At 34.1% G+C, this 22,008-nt stretch overlaps 3 protein-coding genes across 4 annotated transcripts; all 3 read right to left on the bottom strand.

The window, feature by feature from the left end:
• Positions 2,266 to 3,378, bottom strand: LOC18778949 (glycine-rich protein DC9.1). Of its 2 annotated transcripts, none has more exons than XM_020562919.1 (2): positions 3,198 to 3,378; positions 2,266 to 2,972 (listed from the first exon to the last, which is right to left on the bottom strand). In XM_020562919.1, the coding sequence occupies exons 1-2, from the start codon at positions 3,307 to 3,309 to the stop codon at positions 2,515 to 2,517; spliced, it is 570 nt and encodes a 189-aa protein (XP_020418508.1). In that variant the 5' UTR covers positions 3,310 to 3,378; the 3' UTR covers positions 2,266 to 2,514. The 2 variants fall into 2 exon arrangements, with proteins under 2 accessions (XP_020418508.1, XP_020418509.1); XM_020562920.1 differs by having other exon boundaries at positions 2,266 to 2,969; positions 3,198 to 3,376.
• Positions 15,129 to 16,353, bottom strand: LOC18779055 (UPF0272 protein Desal_0487). Its single transcript, XM_020563132.1, has 2 exons — positions 16,196 to 16,353; positions 15,129 to 15,526 (listed from the first exon to the last, which is right to left on the bottom strand). Exons 1-2 carry the CDS (start codon positions 16,278 to 16,280, stop codon positions 15,348 to 15,350), a joined length of 264 nt encoding a protein of 87 aa, XP_020418721.1. The 5' UTR covers positions 16,281 to 16,353; the 3' UTR covers positions 15,129 to 15,347.
• Positions 20,500 to 21,350, bottom strand: LOC18779363 (cold and drought-regulated protein CORA). Its single transcript, XM_007212239.2, has 2 exons — positions 21,190 to 21,350; positions 20,500 to 20,914 (listed from the first exon to the last, which is right to left on the bottom strand). The coding sequence occupies exons 1-2, from the start codon at positions 21,272 to 21,274 to the stop codon at positions 20,727 to 20,729; spliced, it is 273 nt and encodes a 90-aa protein (XP_007212301.1). The 5' UTR covers positions 21,275 to 21,350; the 3' UTR covers positions 20,500 to 20,726.

The raw sequence follows: 22,008 nt of genomic DNA, 5'->3' as shown, positions 1-22,008 counted from the left end.
ATAATTGTATATGTATATACAGTCCCCTTCTATTGAGGGACACCCTTTAGGGTCCTCTATGAATTTTTTTCAATGATCCAAACCATCAATTTTTTAAGTCTACATTCATAAATCATCCTTTCAAAAAATTAGACAAATCGAAAATTGTTTCGACATCCAATTGTGTCCTACAAAATTAATGTACACGATGCTTCAAGAAAGTACTAAAATTTCAATACGTCAATTGAGTGGTCAAATGATATCGGATTCAAGTGATTTTTTGTAGAAATGATCTTTGAATGAGTATCTACAAAATAGACAGTTTGGATTAGTGAAATAATACGAAATGGACACTACAAAGATGTCCCTCAAATAAGCTTATTTGAAGAATTCCTCAACTAAAACTCCTTGTATGTATATATATATATATGGATGGCTAATTCACGGCATCATATATGGGGCATTCTCCTTATAGAACTTATCTTGAATGTTAGAATAATCTTACTAATTAATAGAGGAGCTATTTCACAACTATATAAATTGCGTAGTTGTGCAAAGGACCCACTAGTGTAGTGGTTTGGAGTATTTGCTCCCTCAGGCAAGGTCCTGGGTTCGAGTCCTAGCATCCGTGTTGTGTGTGTGAGTTTAATATGCTATCGCCCCTTTCAATAGGAAAGGACCTCAAAAAAATAAATAAATAAATTGTGTAGTTGTAGAGGAGCTATTTCCATAGGAAGATTAATCCAAGATTATGTACAACAATCATAATTAATTTCAAACTAATAAATCCTGATGAGTTAACATAGAAACAAAAATGTTATATACGGAAAAATCAGGATAATTTATCAAAATTTATTGGTATGTCATAGATTTGTATGAATGATGTGCTTAATTAAATTCACAAATCTGAGGAATAAAAGAAAACTATATATATATATATTTTGTTAACAAAGGGAGAAACTCACGAATAGGTGGAATTGTTATAAAACTAGAGGGAGAAAATGTAGAGAGAAGTGATATGCTAAAGACAAAGTTTCACCATGTTTATTCTACCCTAAATCTTTGGTAGAACCACCTATTTATAGGCTTACAAGATAGGAGATTGAATACCATCATTTACAATATACATATAGGTTACAAGCACTAATTACAAATACTTAGTGCATAGGTTACATAAAATCCAACGGTGGAATATTAAGAGGTATGGTGGCCATCCACCAACTCATGCATTTACAACAGGAATAGTATTCTCACTCATTATAATATTCATTTTTCATGTCTCTCACTGTAGAGTGATTACAAAAGTCTTTTCGATTTTTGTTTCCTTTCTTATATTTATATTTTCAGACACAAATGGTTATTTTGGTAATTAATATTGGATTGGATATTTCGTATATTTAAAATATGTACGGAGATAAACTCACTATATGAACCAACTGGCCTAAGCCACGTCTGCAAAGAAAAAAACATTAAGTACTAGAAACTAACGCAGATAATTAATAAACAAGCTCAAGCTCTACCTAAAAAGGACATAATCGTCAAAAGAAATGCACACAAAAGTGTCTTACTTCAAAGCTCAGGGAACAAAAAAAAAAGTCTTGCTCGTAAGAGGATTAGTAGACTCAGCGTGACATAAAGTTAAAGATAAATTAACAGAAAGTAGCTCGACTGGAAAGCTTCCATTTTATCATCAAATAGCTGTTGTGTAGGAATTGTTTAAATCAGTTTGTACGTGTAAATGCACTCCCAGAAAAAAAAAAAAAAAAAAAAGGAAAAAAAGAAGAAAGAAAGTAGGTTGACTCGTGATACATGTGTTCACTAATTTTTTTTAAAAAAATTGTAGTCTTAACTAATTTTTTTTAAAGACGGAAACTAAAATTATAAAAAGGATCCTCTAAAGACCATTCATCAATTAATTTATGTTTTTGAGCACACTAATAGTTTTTTCTAATACACTACTAACAAAAATTAGTTGAAAAATAAATGAGATTAGACATAAACAAATAATCACCAGGTTAAAATTTAAGATTTATTTTGTTTATTTAGAAGGAAAATTACCATTGTGTAAGGATATTCAACTTTATAAACTTTGGTGGTTTCCAATGGCTTCATCTTATTATGGATCTAACCACCCATATTTAGAAGCTAGTTGCATTGATTGACCATAATTGATACTTTTTGTGGGTGTGCATTAGTTCTATTTGGTCCCTCTCATAGTTTATTTATTATTTATTCATGACACGAATCAAAACAGAAAATTGTGAGATTTCAAATGGAACTCAGTAAGCAATTAAAGGTAAACTTGAAATTCTAGACACTTTCCACACACAATATCAATTCAGAAAATTAAAACACATGCATTAAGTACATATAACAAGCAGGATCCAAGACTACATTACGTAACAGTACAGAGATAAACCTTATATAGTAGGTCTGATTTTGCCTGAGTGTTCACAACTACTCAACCAATATATGTAATAGACCTTTTTATTGACAAACAAACTTTCCACACACGTACACAGGCCAAGGTTTTATCTAATTCTTTGTTTCGGTCTCAGCGGTGCCTGGTTGTCCTGGTCTGTTTTTGCTGCCGTGGTTGATGGGGTCTCCCTCTCCTCCACGTTCATGACCTCCATGCCCGTAGCACGCTCTATTGGTTTCTCCACGTTTACAATGTGCTCCATGGTTAGGGTCTCCCTCTCCTCCGCGTTCGTGACCGTGGCCTTTCCCTCCATGGATGGGTTCAAGCACTACTCCTCCATGTTCATGACCACGGCCTTTATGGTTGGGGTCATGCTCTCCTCCGTGTTCATGACCATGCCTTTTATGGATAGGGTCTTCCTCTCCTCCACGTTCATGACCTCCATGGTTATAGCACCCTCTGAGACTTGGATTCTTTTTACAATGCTCTCCTCCAGGTTTAGGGTTATTGCCTTTTTCTCCACGGCCATGGCACAGTGCGCCTGGACGGTTACATGACACTGCGCCTCCTTTTATATATAGAAAGAGAATAAGATAAATGAATATATAAAAAGTATGCGTCGACCTATATATACGTACGTACATGCAAAATGATGAAACATCCAGATTTGTAAAAAATTATTGATATGTTATTACGTCTCGTCAACTAAAGGATAGATGCCATGCATAAATTAAATTCATAAATCAGAGGAATAAAAGAGACTTATATGTTTTTGTTAACAAAGGGAGAAACTCACGACTAGATGGAGTAGTAGTTTCAGCTAGCTCACGAGCTGAGACCTCAGAGCAGATGAGGATGACAACAGCGAACATAAGCCCAAGCAGAAGAAAAGTTTTCGAGGAAGCCATTTTTTTGCTTATAATTAACAAGACAAGATAAGACGTGATTTCTGAGTGAACATAATGGGGATTAGCTCTCCCTATTTATAGACCCTTTAAGATAGAGTGGGGTGGTGGAGGGAGAGAGAGAGAGAGAAATTCAACCTGAGTTTCTCACATCTTTTAATTTGGCTTGGTCTCTCCGTATTCATCTTTCATGCCTCTCACTGTAGAGTGATGATTATGCAAGTCCTTTTCATTTCAGTTTTCATTCTATATTTACATTTCTAGACACCATTTTTATCTGACAAAAGGTGTGATAATAATTATACATATTTATCATATTTTTTGCCATATTATTCATCTCTAAATGTAATTGAGAAAGCTGCTAGCTAGCTAGAGTAGCAAGTTTTAATTCTATACATTACTATATATATATATATATATATATATGATAATGGGAAGAAATGTCTTATGTACGTTGAAAAGTTAAGAAATCTCACAAATGGCTTGTAAGAAGTTTGGTCACTCCCTCCATTCACAATTGATTGTAGGATGGAAACTCTACTTGCTTCATGATATCAGAGCCCAACAACTCCACGTCCCTAATTATATTTAATTATTTGAAGTCGGGAAAATCGTATTTAATTAGTTAAAGTTCATATTGAAGAGTAAATTGACATGTATACTCCAGAAGGCAAATTAAATTTTATAATTAAATAAAAACATTAAAAGAGTTAAATACCAAGAAACTAACTTCCAGTTTGGCATTGCTGTACAGTGAAAATAATCGCTCTCAGATTTGCTATGAGAGAAATCAGCTGTAAGAGAAAGCAGTTTGGCATTTGGTAAATTTTTTGTTAAAAGTGTTGTTGATATTGATTTTACGCATAATCAGAAAATGATTGCCGCATAATCATTAAACCTAGCGCCTCTTTGAAACTGATTCCTGCATAATCAGAAAATGAAAGCACATCATTAGCTGTTTTCCCCTATAGCTTTCTCTCATCGCAATTTTTAACAATAAGTGATTTTCTTACAGTTTACCAAACGGATTGGACTTCTCAAAATTTTTAAAAAATCACTTATTACCCCAAATAAGCAATGCCAAACGAACACTTAATTATGCACAAAATTTATAACAAGCATCAAGATCACTTAAAAGGAACGTATCGTCAAAAGAAAATGCACACACAAAAGTGTCATGCTTTTAAAAGGATTAGTACAATATGTGATATAAAGTTGAAGATAAGGTAAAGTTAAGAACTGGAAAGCTCCCATTTAATCGTCATGAATTGTTTATATCAGTTCGTATAGCGCGTAAATGCACAAAAGAAAAAGGGGTACTGAAAAAAAATTAAAAATAAACAAAATTAATTAAATAAAAAATAGAAAAGACGAAGAAGAAGAAAGAAAGTAAGTTGACACGTGATACATGTGTTCAGCAAGAAAAAGTGAAGTCTCAACCAATATGTTTTTTTTGGAGAACCTTATTTGTTTTCCCTTCATACAGCAACAGGGGGCGATATACAATTTTGGATGAGGCTTCTGGCAAATACAAAAATTTGACAATAAACCTACAGAAACCCAGAAACAATGAGCAAAAGAAATTAGCATTACAAACCAACTCATTAGAAACCGACACCAATCCGAGATAACCAATGCCACCTGTTAATAATCACCACAAGTCCAAAAACACGTATTACACTAGAAATAGATAAGATAAATTCTACTAAAAAGGTCAACACTAGCACGGGTATTGGGGTTTGTTTTGGTACTTTTCGTCCCTAATATACTAGGGCACTATTTACCTTTGATTTGGATGAACGAATGAATGAAGAAATTTATATTACTATTATTTAAATTTTTAACAATTAATAATTTTAATATTTAAATTTATATATGTCAAATTTTGTAAGTGATAGAAACTATATTGAAAAATAAATTCTTATCCAATAGAAAGTGTGAAATGATTCCTCTTTTGGGAAAATTAACTTAGAAATTTCGAAACCCATTTTCCACGATTTTTTCCGCACGTCATTTAATATCAATTTCTCCTCTTCAATTATTAACTTTTAGCTCAATTCGGAGTTAATTTTCTCCATCCAAACTGATTAAGGAAAATCTTTGGCTCATTGCATATGTAAGGATGAGTCATTTCATATTATAAACAAATCACAATCTCACATGTGTGCCTAACTTTTTATTTTGTAAATTTGATGAGGTACTTTTGTACATGTATCTCACTGTAATTGGTCTGTGTCGTCCATTCATATTATTACATGTGTATAAATTATACCATATTATTTATGTTTGTAAGAGGGATTGTCACATCTCGGGATCAGCTCCGCCGTAGCACGATATTGTCCGCTTTGGGTACGGTTTTATTTTTGGGAACTCACGAGCAACTTCCCAGTGGGTCATCCATTCTGGGATTGCTCTAGCCCAAACTCACTTAACTTCGAAAAAGTCTCGTGCTAGATAAAGGTGGACATGTACATATAAGGTACATCATTTCCTCTCCGTTAGTCGATGTGGGATATTACAGGGATAAAGAAAGCTGTAGGCACTGATTGGACCACTACCTATGTTGCTTCTGTCTATCTTCATCGACTTTATAATTTTTGGTGGTTTGCAGTGGCTTCATCTTATCACTGATCCAATAATTAAGGCAAAAGGACATTCCGACAAAGAAATAAAAATAAAAATAAAAATAAAGTTAAAAGCTATTCCAAAATTTATAATAAATGAAGGCAAATGCAAAGGATGTGGTTGCAAAGAAGTTTCGAAGAAAGACTTTTCACAGTGCCATGTCGACTCTCACATGTATTGTGGATTTGTCGCTTTTCTATCAATCTTTTCCGACATGCAAATCAAGCTAAAGTAGAAAGAGTACTATTATTTATTTCAAAATCTACTTTCTTGATATATTTCCTTCCCTCAATATAAATATATGAGTAATTCTCTACTTAGGTTCTGTTCTTCAATTTATGACGATTTGTGATGTTGCTATAATGATGTCATGCAAACTATGCAACTCATAACAAATGACAAAAGTTTTTATGCTGTTAACACTTCCAGGAAAGAAAAGAACAGAGACACTGAAGCTTTTGTTTTTGTAGCGGAAGGGGATTGGAAATCTTCATACGATCTGCATATCAAGTTTCTCTTTTCCTGTTTTCTTTTTATTGAGACTTCGACAAATCATTAATCTGAAAAATTCTTTAGAATGGTCTCTCTTAGGTTTGATTCAAATCGTATACGGTGGTCACTGTTAGAAGTTAGACTCATCAATCATAGGCTAGCTTTAAAATACTAATTTCAATGGGTGACAATGTAAAGAGAACCATGAAGGAAGTTTTCATCTCGGTTCAATATCATGATATTACACAAAAGAAATAAAGGCTTCTTTCCCATATCGGAACTCCATCAGGAATTTTGTTTTGAAAAAACAGAATTTATTATATCAAAAAATAAACACGGTGTTTTAAAAAAGTATTAAAATTTTAATAATTTAATTGAGTGATCAAATGATATCGGATTCAAGTGATTTTTTGTAGAGATGATCTTTGAATGAATATCTACAAAATAGACGGTTTGGATTAGTGAAATACAATACGGAGTGGGCCATATAAGGGTGTCCCTCAAATATTTATTTGAGGAATCCCTCAATAGAAGCTCACTGTATATATATGCAGTTCTTACAAGTATTGGATGAAGAGGTATCAGACCTCTATATAAAAGACAATTCGTTCAAGCCATTATGCATAGAATTTTGAAATCACATTATCATTTCTCCACAAATAATCATTTCATGAGAGAAAAACATGTCATTGTTCGCCAGAAATCAAAGTCATCTTACTTAGGCTTTAATTTGTGATAGTTTAATCATAGTGGACAGCCTTCTATTGAACTTACAAACACAAGAGGTAGAGGAGAAATGTTGTCTAAAGGACACTGCAACTCTGCAGAATTCTATCATCCAATCACGTTAGTATTTTCTATTTGATTCTACTGTTGTATTGAACTTTGTTGTATTAATTTGATGATTTGATAATATATATAATTTATTTTCGTGTTGTTATATTCTGTTATTTGGTTAATTTCTAATTGATCTCCAACACCAACTTTATCAGAATTCCACATTTGAGCATGATTAGGCAAAAATAATATTATTATAATATTATAATGGATAACGATTGCACCCTTATCTTTGCTTGTTAAAGAGAAGAAGCAAAACAAAATTGCCATAACACAAAGAAAACCTACAATAAACCACAAAGAACAGAGAAAAAGCACAATAAACCACAAAGAGAATGAAGGGAACTTATTTGGGCATCCCGCTAATAGAGTCTGCTAAATTAGACTCTTTGTGGTTTATTTCTATGTTCTTTTGGTTTCTTGCTGTTTTGTATGTTTTCTTGGTTTATTTTGTATTTTAATTTGTGTTGGGTTGTTTTAGCAGGTTTTCTTTACTTTCTCTAATTTGCAGTTTTTCTTTTCTTTTTCTTGTCCATATATGATTGTGTTATTTTACTATCTCTTTGTTTTTTGAAAGTTTTTTCTTAATTTTTTTGTTCTTCTTGACAATTTCTGTTGCTGGCAAAGCCATTTTGGGTGTGCAACATGTAGGGGTGTTCTGGTTTCCTTTTTCTTTTTTCTTTTCTTTGTTTTTTTGTAATTAGTTCAGGGCTCGAATCTTTTTTAAGATTACGTTTTTGTTCATGGCTCTTACGTTGGGTTTCATATGGTTTCATCCTATCATTTGTGTAAGTGCTTCTCAATGGCGGACCTAGGAATTTTTTCAGGGGTGGGTAATTTTTCTTTTTTTTTTGGGAAGATCTTTTATAACCAAGAATTTTTGGGCTAATTAATACTATATGGTAGGATTATATATATTTTGTTTTATAGAAAATATGGTAGAATTTCAATGGGTAGAAGAAAATAAAATCTGATTTTGGTGGCTAGGATACGCTGAATTCTAAAAGATAAGTGGGCTATAATATTTAATTGTAGTGGATTTTGTTGTACAATGAAGACTAAAGTACAAAACTAGCACTGGGCTAAAACCCGGTTGAGCCCCTTCGTAGGTCCGCCCTCCCCATTTAGTTCACAGAACGGATTTGAGGGGAAAACATTTCTCACGTTAGGAAATGTTGGGAAAGTAACAGAGAGATATCACTTTATTTCCTTTCCTAAGTTTGTTTTGAGTAGGAATGGAAAACAAAGTTTGTATAATTTTTCAATTATACCCGTATTAAATCAAATAAAAAAAATATATTTAATGATATATTATAGTTCTAAATTGTTAATGGGGACAAAATGGTCATAAAAAATGTGCATTTAATGTTGACTCATTTTCTTAAACTTTCCCATATGTCACCCAAGTTGGGAGGAGGGCTTCACTTTTCCCTCTACTTTCTCATATGTCACACAACCATTTTCCATGCCTGGACTTACCAAATATGGAAAAGTAATTGATTTTCCATCCCTAAGTCTCTTTTTCATGAACCAAATGGGCCCCACAGTACTTCTCTTAATAAAGCATCTTTTCCAAATAAATAAAGAGGAGAAAAATATTTATATTATATATATAGGAAAGTTATTGGCACCCATAAAAAGTTAAGGTTAATCTCTCAAACTTTAGTGTCATTTTAAATTAGCCAAATCATAAAGAATTTAACTATTTTATTATCATCTTGAATAAATTGTGTTTGTGTTTATTTGATCACACCTAAATGACAAAATGTTGTCTAATTTGGCTAACTTTTTACAAGGGTGATCTTTGAATGATGAACTAAAAATCGGTTTGGATTGTGAGATGATGTTGTGGAGTAAGCCCAAATGAATGATTAGCATCATCTTATCTTACCAACCAATTAGCGCTTGAGCACTCATATATATAAAAAGAAAAAGAAAATGCTAGGGAGACCAACTTTAAATACCAACTTGTGTGCAAAGGACCCACTAGTGTAGTGGTTTGGAGTATTTACTCCCTCAGGCAAGGTCCTGGGTTCGAGTCCTAGCATCCGTGTTGTGTGTGTGAGTTTAATATGCTATCGCCCCTTTCAATAGGAAAGGTCCTCAAAAAAAAAAAAAAAAAACCAACTTGTGTACCATCTCTCTAATAGAGGTGTGACCTATTGTATTGGTGGGCTCCAGCTCTATTAGAAAATAGTACACAAATTGGTATCTAAAGTTGGTCTCCCTAGTATGACTCGAAAATAAAATAGAGATATTTAGTCATATACATTCTTAGCACTAAAGCTATAAATAAGCCCTACACTATTTAATTTCTATAAACAAACCCAAAAAATGACAGCTGACCCTATTTAATTTAATTTTGATTATTAAATTACTTTGATGCCCTATTGAGTGTTTTGGGTTTTTTTATGAGGTTTTGGGGTTAAGTTTGTTAAGAAATCAATGACAGTTTTGTAATTATAAAAGTTTTTTTTGTTATGTTGTAAATGAGCTTTGGGTATGTTTCTAAAGTCCATTTCATATATGGTATTTTTATAATTTGAGCTCTTATATTGGATATAATAATGAATCTCCTAATAAAATATACATATACACATAGAGTTTTTGTATGTTAAGGATGTCATAATTGTAACAAAAGTGCACACGTCCTTCCTTTGGCTACTTATATAGTAAGCTATTTATACGTACTACTCTAAGTATTGGGCCGTGAGCTTCCGTGAAGTCTGATTGATGAGAGGCTTTCCAATTTGAAATCCAGTAGAAGGTTGCAATTTTGTTTCTATGATTAGACCCAGTTTATCCTCAACCTTGACTCGAAGATATATGAACAAGAACTTTGTGCTATTAAAATTCAAGAATACAATATTTTTACGAAATCATCAACAGCTCTGCAAAGTCATCAATTGCCGCCAAAACTAACCTGCAAACTAACTATTAAGCAATCCCTAATCATATCAAACAGACTAACAGCTATATCATCACGACACGTGGACCGAGTACAATAGAACACTTGTACAAATTTCTATCACTCTATCTATAAATCAACCACGCATAGAGAGTTTTTGTTATATAATTTTATTGAATGCACTTCAATTCAGTGGAGCACAGTAATTAAAAAAAAACTTCAAATTTATTTATTTACAAGGATAGATTCCAAAGTTCAACAGTACACTTTTGACACAACTTCAACTCAGCAAATCAAAGTGCATTGTAGCAAATCTAAGGCGAGGATCAATAAACCCTAAAAACCAGCTGTGATTGGGAGTTATGGATCTACTCAACCAATTAATGCTGCTTTATTGACAAACAAAGATTTATTTATGAACCTTATAACATGCCTGCAACATATACTACCACAGGCAAATTATAGGTTTATATCTAATTCTCTATTTCACTCCCAGCAGCACCATGTCCCCATTTTCCGTGGCAGCCATGGCCACAATGCTCCCAGTGTCCGTGGCAATGGCCGTGGCCATGCTCCCAAAGTCCATGCTCGTGGCAGTGAAAATGGTCACCATAGTTATCCTTCTCTACATTTTCCTCTGAAAGAAAAAAAAAAAAAGAAGAGGAAAATAGCATAAAAAGAAAAACGTTATATATGTCGAAAAGTTGCAAATTAAGCCATGCAGGCACATCATTTAGCTAAAGAAATCTTAACCATTCATTTCTTTACAAGTCACATATATAAATACAAATTAATTCGTATCATTAAAAATTGTCATGATCTATCCTGTACCACATATAGAATGTGCCTCGAAAAGTTTACGAACTCATACTAGAATAAAAGAAACAAAAGATTTATTTGAGAAAGAAAGAAACTGACGGGTTTGAGCAGTAGTCGGAACCAGCTCGCGAGCTGAGACGACCTCAGAGGAGACGAGGACAACAGCAAAGACAAGACCAAGAAGAAGAAAAGTTTTCGAAGATGCCATATGGTAATCAGCACAAGGTGAACACAAATAATGTACGAAGGGTAGATGATTTCTGCTGAGTGAACATAATGTGGCACTTGGCTCTCTATTTATAGACCTTTAAGATTTTTTTTTTTCTCACCAAAAGAAAAAGGCAGAACCTAGTTTAAATCAAGATGCTTTGTTTGATTTTGATAGGTTGATAAGACTACGTATTTAAGTTAGTGATCAGCAAAATTTCATATGAGTTTTGTTTGTGTGCAAGATGTGATTAGTAATGTGGTCAGATTGGTGTAGATGGCTCTTTCCTTATGCGCAAAATGTAAGGAGCAATAACTAAAGTCAATAGAGTTTGGTTTGTGATTGATTATGAAAATGACGAATAGCTAAGTCAAAAGTTGGTTAGATAGCGTGATTGATAGCTAGCATCATATCAAATTGTTGGGTGATTATGAAAGATAATATTTCAATTGATTAGATATTAAAGATAATATTTCATACATTTGGGCTGAGAAAAAGGAGTGATAAATGAGATTGTATTACAAACAAACAAATGGTAAACATTATCTCTCTGTTTGACTCGAGGGATTGTATCACTTAACCCATTACACTAGTTTACAATTCTTCAGGTCCACATTTCAATATCATTTGCATTAGAATATAGTTGAATTTTTTCGGCTGTACTATCCTTACAACATTTGCTTTCAAAAATTTGGAAACTCCAAATCCCACCCAAAGTCAAAATAAAATTAGTAATTAGGTGGAAGGGGTAAATTTAAATGCTGATAAGATAGACCATAGATTAGACGTATCAACAAAGTAATCCTAGAAAATATATGACTAGTCAACAACTAGTCATAGATCTAAGAACACATAACAGAAGAGACACATTCACTTATCAATTAATATTCAAATCCATTCAAACTTAGAAGATGATTAAAGTGAGATGTCCTATCAATCTAGGCACTCAGAAGGACCTGTCAATTTAGACATCTCTTGTGTTAGCAATAACTAAAGTGAGAGGTGTGTGAAGATTCTTCAACATTACAGAGATAACATATATAGTATGACTAGTCATAGTAATCAGATCAACACACAAAAAATGTTCACCCAAAAACCCATCATTGGAAAAAAAAAAAAAAAAAAACTGGAGGTTATCCCTCCAAATCAAGAGGATTCTTACAAGTAAAAGTAATCACCAGCTCAAATAATGCCCATGCAAATCTAATGTGTGCTTTATGTGAGACAAAAACTGAATCTTTCAACCCTCTTCATAAATTGTTGTTGATGTCCAAAATTGGATGCAACTCTAAAGGGAGCTGATCTTCAAAACTTTGCCTCATGCAGCCTTCGGCAAGTGTAGGATGACCTGTGAGGAAGATAATTGGTGAAATATTGGCACCGGTCTAGTACCGACCAAAAGCTCTCTGATGCTTAAATTAGCTAAATGCAAAGTCTGAAATGATTTTTACAGAGTAATGGTAGCATTGATTAATTATCTTCCATTTTGGGAATAGTGTATAGACAAATGGTAAGGGATATTTGCACATTTTCTTCAATGTGAGACTTCCTGTCAATTGTTGTGGTGATGGCATGTATCCTAAAACTGACATGACAGCCTTGTTTGGATCCTTCTTCGGCAAGCATGATGCCTAGTGGTTGAGAAGCACATTCGGATTTTTTGATGGTCCTTATTGTCGTTCAGCGATGGCGGATTGTGCCTCACCAATCGGTAGGGTCTTCCATCAACAATCTTGATTGAGGCTTGCGTGGTTATTGCAGTCAATTCGGGTAAGAATATCATGATGATGATAGTGCCAAGTGTTAGCAGATTAAGGAGTGAGTTATTAGAATATTATTAGTGAGCTGTTAAGCTTGTCAGCCTCGGCCTTGAGCTAGGGTAGTCAGTGTGACCGCCCTGGGCCTTGGCTCAAGGGAGGGCCCAAATTTTTTTAATTTTTTTTATGTGGTCATATTTTGGTAACTAGTTATATCCTTGCGCCTCTTTTTTATGCGAGTGCATGGTTCTTTTTAGTACTTTTTTACAAAAAATAAATAACATTTTGTCGGAGGCCTAAACTTTTTTCTGTGGTTATAAAAGTTCTATTTTTTAATATTCTAAACACACGAGCAAATAAAATCAAATTATTTTTCTTGTGTGTTGAGCTATAGATACATAGCATCTTCAATCATTTCTTATATACAAAAATTAAATGACACTTTGTCGGAGCCCTAAAATTTTTTGTATGGTTATAAAAGGTTTCATATACACACATGTGCAAATAAAATAAAATGATCTTTCTTGTGTAGAGCTATACATAAATAGGGTATATTTTCGACGTTGCCCTGGGCCTTAAAAATATCAGGGCCAGCCCTGAAGTTTGTTAGTGAGCTGTTAAGTATTGTTACAAGGCAGTTAGGAGAGTCATAGAAGTGAGATATTAGCTAAGGCTATTGTAGGGATGAACGAAATATAGAAAATCTAATTCTTCTCCTAAGATTCTCTCTGTGCTTCATCTTCTTGTTCTTCATTTCTTTGTTCTTCTCTTCATCTTAACACTTCGGTTGATTATGATGGTTAAGCCTTTGGCATGTGTGGTTTTCAGTGTCGTGTCCATTAGCGAATGAGATCTGTTGACTATGGTATAAACAACAGCCTTTCTTCTTCTTCTCAAGTATGGAACCATGCCCTTCTAATTTGAGACCAAACCCTTCTAAAGATTTGCTAGCTTGGATTCTAGGCTTCTCTTACAACTTTGGGATGTGCAGAAATAAATGGATTTTCAAGCAACTCCAACTCCACCCGCTCATCAAAGTCATACATACTGCGAGACATGTTGGTGTGGCTTTTTATAGAGCCATTGGCCAAGGGACTCGCCATGCTAGACAGGAGCATCGCCTCAGTCAATGGAAACCACCTTCCCCCACTTGCTATATGCTCAACTTTTATGGTTTGTTGCTCAAATCCAGTCAGGGACCGTCGAGGTTTATTATTTGTATGGGAACCCTCTCTTTTCATGAGCTCGAAATACTGTAGACACTTGTGTGCTTATTGCTAAGATTGTTTATCCTTTGTTGCCAGCAGACAGAGGAGAAGACTAGAAGTTGAAGGTGATTTCCAGACACTAATATATTGATGCCATAAACGCCAAGTCTGAATTTTTTTGATGCCTTCACACTATCAGAAGAATATTCTAAGATTGGCATGCTCCTTTGAGTATATATTTTCTTTAATCATGTTATTCGAGAAGCTAATTTTATAGCAGATGCAATGGCGGTTCAAGGCCATGGCATAGGAAACACATGTTTGGATATATTCTCTCCCAGCAGATGTTTTTCATGCTTGTTTGGGATTCTTTTTTCCTTTATAAGATGCCCTAGAGGCTTCTCCTTGTATTTTTCCCATTCTCTTTTAAAAAATGTAAACATTACATGAAGACAGATATGTATTGAAATGCCTAGGTAAACGAGTAGATGTTAAGTTATCTTCTTCTTTTTTTTATCAAGCTAGAAATTGCCAAATTAGTATCATCATGATAACAACAATACATGCATGGCATGCTTCTATAAGTTTTGCTCCTTATTATTTTTCCATCAAGCTCGATCTTCCAATCCCTTGTCAACGGTGGGAAACACTACTCTGGCCTCCAATGTTCACATAAAATCAATCGTAAATCACTTCATTAGATTCGGTGCTCAACTCATTAACCAAATGGTCATCACACAAAACAAATGAGTCATATATGAAACTCCATTAATATTAGGAAAAAACTTACACTCCTTAAAACTGAGGAGGAGTTCGTCTTCAAAACAAATAGACTTTTGAAACTTGGAAAATTCCTTTAATTTTTTTTCTTTGGAATTCCCTTAACCTTTTTTTCTTTTGAAGTTTAACAAGTTTCAAAATCTCATTTATTGTGAGGATGTCCTCCTCAATTTTAAGTAGCCAAGCCATACTAGACATTTTTGACATAATATGTATTCAACAAGTTAAATCACATTTTAGTACATAACAAGGTGATCCAATCCGTACATGACAGAGAACACAAGAACAAGCTTAAGGCGAACCTATGATTGAGAGTTTATAGATATTACTCAAACCATTACAACTTTATTGCATACTACTACCCTTACGATACACCTGCAGCATAAATACAGAAACTAACAGGTTATCTAATTCTCGGTTTCAGTCTCAGCAGCACCAGGTCCCCCTTTGCCATTGTGGCCATGGCCATGTCGTCCATGCCTGTGGTCATGCCCATGGCCATGGACGTGCCTATGGTCATGTCCATGCCCATGCCCATGCTCGTGATCATCAAGAAAATTGTCATCATAGTTGACTGTACTCTCCTCTGATAAAACAAACAAAAACTTTATATATATAGAAAAAGAGAGAGAGAGAGAGAGAGAGAGAGAGAGAGAGAGCTGATTTTATCACTTATCTTTTATCCACTTACACTCCTTTTGTTAGAAATTGTATGTTCCCACTCATATTTTGTCAACTTACACTTCCTTATATGTTAAAGTAAAAGCATTAAAAAACCAAAAAAGGAGTGGAAAAATCAGCACCCAAGAAAATATGTAGAAAAAAATAGAGTGCTGCTATTTGGAACACATTTACTAACCACATTGCTGACCATCTCTCTAATAGAGGTGGCCTCACCAGTATATGTGGGGCCCATCTATATTAGAGAGGTGATCAGCAATCTGGTCAGTAAATGTGTTACAAATAGCATTAGTCTCTAAAATATACATCACTTAACCATCATAGATTAAGCCATGCAAGTACAACAACCACTAGCCCTTCCTGCAGAAAGAGTAAATTACATCCAGATATTCTCATAATTAATATATTTTAGAGCACTAATGCTATATATATCTAGTACAAATTCGAAGCATAATCATTTTCACGACCAGTGCACCTTAATTAAAATGAGCCTAAACTCGCAAATCGTTACTGGAAAGAAAGATACAATTACTATTTAATATATATGATTTAGTTAAGAAAGTGAGAAACTCACGAGTTGGAGTAGCTGAGACCTCAGAGGAGATGAGGAGAACAGCAAAGACAAGACCAAGAAGAAGAAAAGCCTTTGAGGATGCCATGTTTTGCTTAACAAGCACGATAATGTATATATGAAAGTATGCAAGAGATGATTGCTGAGTGAGTATAATGTGGCTTGGTTCTCCCTATTTATAGACCTTTATGAGATATCAGTGGGGTTGGAAAGATAAGGAGAGAGAAAAGAAGAATTTGTGATTTTTTTTTCAAATCAGAAGATAAGTACGATTAAAGGATAAAGTGCCAAACCCAACCCCTATTTTTAATCTTTTGGTTTTGGACTTTACCAAGCAATGCTTTTTTTTTCTGCTTTAGATGGACTACGTATTAAGTAAGCATCTCTTAAAGGTGGGAACGCGAAAGGTAAGGGCTATTTGATAAACATTTCAATTTTTGTTTTTGGTTTTCATTTTTTGTGCTAGAATGTTAGAGAAAAATGAGAGTGGGAGTGAGGATTGAGATGAGGGAGATGATGAGAAGGGAGGATATGGGAGGGAGGAGGAACAAAAGTGAAAACAATTTCAAATATATTTCAGTTTTTAGTTTTTGTTTTCACTTTTGTCACTCCTTCCTCTTATCCTCTCTTTTCATCTTCTCTCTCAATCTCATCTTCACTCAATTTCATTCTCCTTCTTTTTCCTGTATACTCTAACAAAAAAAAAAAACTAAAAACTAAAATTGAAATGGTTTTCAAACGGGCCCTAAGCTGTCTTTTTTGATCAAGTCAAAAGAAGTTATTTTTTGTGTGATTAGTTGCATGAAATTGGATGGGATATTTTCGAGGTATGTGGCAAATGGGCTAAAACTTAAGTTGCTGATTCAGCATTCAGGTCACAGTATTGTAGAGTGATCGTGAGAGTCTTTAACTGTCAATTTTCATTCTTAATTTAGCATGTTTAGATGATCACAAAAACAAAAGGTGTTTAGGGTTTAGGCAGGAAAAAATGCACAGGTAGGACCTATACTGTTTCCTTTTGTGGTCACAATTATTAAAGTTTCTGAATCTCTCTACCATATTATCTAGTACTGTGTATAAAGTTATATTAATACAAGTCAATTTAATATAGATCAATCTACAATAGTTATTAATAAGTGGATTGCATTAGCTGTCTGCTTTTAGGTTGGGCAATAAGGGTTGGAGAAGGGCAATCACTCATTCTTAAAACCAGCATTCTTAATATCAAAGAGTCGGGTTCAAAGTAGGGAAAGTTCTCCTTTCCTAGTTCTCATGTAACTAGATCATTTGAAACCATAAGAATCCTTACTTAGAATGGGATTCCAACTCAGCCCTTGGTAGCCTTTGTGGTACGTGGCTTCCTTTATAAAATTACATGAATGTGACCAACGCAGAAGGGTAGAAGATGAAGCCAAAGGACCACGAAGAAAAGCCATTCACACTTTGTTGACAATCCAGCCACAGTAATCTCTCTCTCTCATGTCCACAAACTTTGATGATTTGTGCTTTTTCAGAGGTGACTTTATCAAATAATAGATATGCAAAATCAGGACCAGATACAACCCCAACTACTAAAGTACAAAGAGAATAAATGTTAATTATCTTCAAAGCTCATATAATATTTACTCGAAACTATGGCTATATAGCTACTTACTGCCTGATACGGAATATAAATTTACAATACCTGATATATTATGAATTCAATATTAAGTGTATCCAATTCATACTTATAAAGATTTTTTTTAAATGAGTAATTTTTATAGAGTTGAAAAATTCTTAAATACTTATAAAAGTCACTAGTATAAATTAACAAGACTTTTGCTCTTAACAATTAGCTCAAATACTTTTATAGAAAAGTCATTCATTTAATAAGCTTTTTTTAAAATAATTAACTTTTTGGATACCACAAAACTTTTAACTACTTTAACTACTTTTTAAAAGTCACAATTGAATACCATTAGACTTTTATAAACTCTTTAAAAATCTAAATTGAATACATTCAAACTTTTAAACTCTATAAAAGTGATTAAAAATTTGAATTGGATACACTCCTAATTATCGATATTATCATTAGAGTATCAAAAAATTATCGATTAGTGCTAATTAATGTATTAGTAGGGCTGGCAATGGGTCGGGTCGTGTCGGGTTCGTGTCGTGTCGGGATAATAAACGTGTCAAGAATGCTCAACCCGAACCCAACCTATTTAATAAACGTGTCGTGTCGGGTTCGGGTCGTCTTTTATCGTGCGGGTTTCGAGTCGTGTAACGGGTTCATAAAGAATAACATGCATGTTACAAAACTCACAACCGAAAAAATTTTAATTAAAAAAAAACAGAGAGAGTAGAGAAAATATAAGGAAAAGAAAGAAAAAAAAAAGATAGAGAGAGGAGAGAAGAGAGAAGCTAAAGAAAGAAAAAAATAGAGAGAGAGAGAGAGAGAGAGAGAGAGAGAGAGAGAGAGAGAGAGATAGGAGAGAAGATTGAAGGAAAGTAAGACAGAAAAAAGAGAGATGAGAGAAAACTGAAGAGAAGGAAAAAAAAAAGAGAGAAGAGGAAAGGAAAAGAGAGGAAAAAAAAAAGAGAGAAGAGGAAAGGAAAAGAGAGGAAAAAAAAAGAGAGAAGAGAAGAAAGAAGGAAAAAAAAAAACTGAAGAGAGGAAAAAAAAAAGAGAGGAGAAGAAAAAAAGAGAGAAGAGGAAAGGAAAAGAGAGGAAAAAAAAAAAGAGAGAAGAGAAGAAAGAAGGAAAAAAAAAGGAGAAGAGACGGGTTGACGGGTTGTACACAGGTTGACACGACCCGTTTAATAAACGGGTTAGATAGGTATTATAGCGGGTTAGCGGGTTGACCCGAAACCCATCCGTTTATTAAACGGGTCAGAACGGGTTGACCCGAAATTGACCCGTTTTTTTATCGTGCGGGTTGAACCCGCTAATTTCTCGTGCGGGTTTCGAGTCGTGTATCGGGTCGTATCCGAAATTGCCACCCCTATGTATTAGGCACCGTAAATTGATATACTTGGCATGGTAGCTATTAAGAATGAAGACTGGCATTCGCACGGTTTCCTATTACTTTTTTTTTTATAATTTGCATTGGATGCTTCCTTTTGCTTTTTTTTTTTTATTTCTTTGTTGATGGTTTGCTTTGTAATTGTAGCCGTTGCTTCACCATTTCACGTGGGGTGGCCTTCCATTTTTCTTTTTTGCTTCTTTTTGTTTTTATATAACAAAATCTTCACGTGGCTTCATCCCTTAAATTTGAGCACTGAGCATATGCATAAATTAATTTCTAATATTTTTGCTACTGCCCATACTGAAAGTCATTGAGTGACGCGTTTCACCTCTATTACAATATAAAAATATAAGGCTTATGGCAGCATGCAATAGAAATAGTAAGATAAATAATATTTTATTATAAATCACTAGGTCGTAGAAAAAGAGGTTTTATTTATCTCTTGCGAAAGCAGCCCACATAATCAAAATGTTTTTTTCGGTTTAAATGTTGAAATGGTTCTTTTGTTTTAACTCATTCGCCACTTTAGTCCTCGAGTTATCAATTTAACTAAATTAGTTCATGCATTTGTATATCTTATTAATAGTTTCGATCTCTTGGATTATAGGGGTCTAAGAGATTGTGATCACCCACCTTTGGATGTAACATTCAATAGTTCAAAAAAGTTTCTTAAAAGGAGTGCAAGAGTAAGTGAACCGTTAAATTTACATCCAACAGTAAGTGACCACAAATCTCTTGAACCTCTGCAATCACAAATTGACCACAAATTTCTTAAATGAATTATTTTAAAATTTAACTACAACAATATTTTACTTTACATATATAGATTAAAAATGTTTTTTTAATTCACCCACTAGAAATTGCCAAATTAGTATCGTCAATACATACACGGCATGCATGCTTCTTTAAGTTTTACTCCTTATTTTTCCATCAAGCTAGATCTTCCAATCCCTTGCCAACGGTGGAAACACTACTCTTGTTCCCAATGTTCGCATAATGATATGAGAGGTGATATTTGCATTTTAATGGACCAACCAATATGTATTTTTGAGTGAGAGTAGGAACTACCAAATGTGCTCCAAATTACGATTCATCTTATTAAAGGACTAAAATCATAGCAGAGGATCGATATTCTATTAGATTTGGTGTACAATTCATTAACCAAATGTGATCATACAAAACAAATGAGTCATATATAAACTCGATTAATATTAGGAAAAAGTAAAGTTATTTTAACAAGTGTCAAAATCTCATTTGTTGTGAGGATGTGCTTCCCCTCAATTTTAAGCATCCAAGCCATACTAAACATTTTTTTTACATAATATATGTATTGAGCAAGTTACATCACATTTTATCACATAACAAGAGAACACATTCCAATGCGTACATTACAGAGAACACGAGAACAAGCTTAAGACGAGTCTATGATTGAGATTTCATATAGATTACTCAACCAAACAACTTTATTTCGTACTACTACCCTTACAACACACCTGCAACGTAAGTCACAGAAACTAATAGGTTATCTAATTCTCGATTTCAGTCTCAGCAGCACCCGGCCCCCCTTTGCCGTGGTGGCCGTGGCCATACCCTCCATGTCCATGGCCATACCCTCCATGTCCGTGGTTATGCCCTCCATGTCCGTGTCCATAACCTCCATGTCCATGGCCATACTCTCCATGTCCGTGGCCATCACCGTTGACTATACTCTCCTCTGAGAGAACAAACAAAAATTTTATATATAAAGCAAAAACATATACATAACTTATAACAATCATGGATCAGTTTGTATTTAATAAGGTGCAAATTAAGCCATGCAAGTGCAACAACCACTAACCCTACATGCAGAAAAAGAGTTCAAAGCATAATCATTTTCACGACCAGTGCACCTTAATTAAAATGTGCCTAAATTCACAAATCGTTACTGGAAAGAAAGATACAATTACTAATTTAATATATATAATTTAGTTAAGAAAGTGAGAAACTCACGAGTTGGAGTAGCTGAGACCTCAGAGGAGATGAGGAGAACAACAAAGACAAGACCAAGAAGAAGAAAAGCCTTTGAGGATGCCATGTTTTGCTTAACAACAAGCACGATAATGTATATATGAAAGTATGCAAGAGATGATTGATGAGTGAGTATAATATGGCTTGGTTGTCCCTATTTATAGACCTTTATGAGATATCAGTGGGGTTGGAAAGATAAGGAGAGAGAAGAGAAGAATTTGTGACTCTTGTGGTGATTAAAGGTTAAAGAGCGCCAAATTCAACCCCTACTTTGATGGTAGGGTTGATGGGACTACGTATTAAGTAAGCTTTTATTAGAGGCGGGACAATAAAAGCTAGCTAAGTTGTCTTGTGTGATCAAGTCAAAAGAAGTTGTTTTTGTGTGATTAATTGGGTGGGATACTTTCAAGGTATGTGGCAAACAGGCTGAAACTTAAGCTGCTGATTCATCATTCAGGTCACAATCTTGTAGAGTGATCACGAGAGTTCTTTAACTGTCAGTTTTCATTCCTAATTTAGTATTTTTAGATTTTCACAAAAGGTGTGGTGTGTATATATATACTGTTAGAAGGAGACTGATATGACTTTAGTTGAGGGATTTCTCAAATAAGCTTATTTGAAGGACACTCTTATAAGACTCACCTTGCATTCCAATAATCCGATACCATTTAGTTTTTAGATATTTCTTCAAAGATCATCTTTGCGACAATCACTTGGATCCGAAACTATTTGATCATTCAATTAGATAGTTGTTATTATAGTCTTTTCTTGAAATACCGTGTTTGTCTATTTTGTTGATTT

Source organism: Prunus persica, chromosome G4 (genome assembly GCF_000346465.2).
Source record: "Prunus persica cultivar Lovell chromosome G4, Prunus_persica_NCBIv2, whole genome shotgun sequence".
NCBI classification, from domain to species: Eukaryota; Viridiplantae; Streptophyta; class Magnoliopsida; order Rosales; family Rosaceae; genus Prunus; species Prunus persica.
The sequence above is the reverse complement of the archived record's forward strand: the minus strand, read 5'-3'. Positions and strand labels throughout refer to the sequence as shown.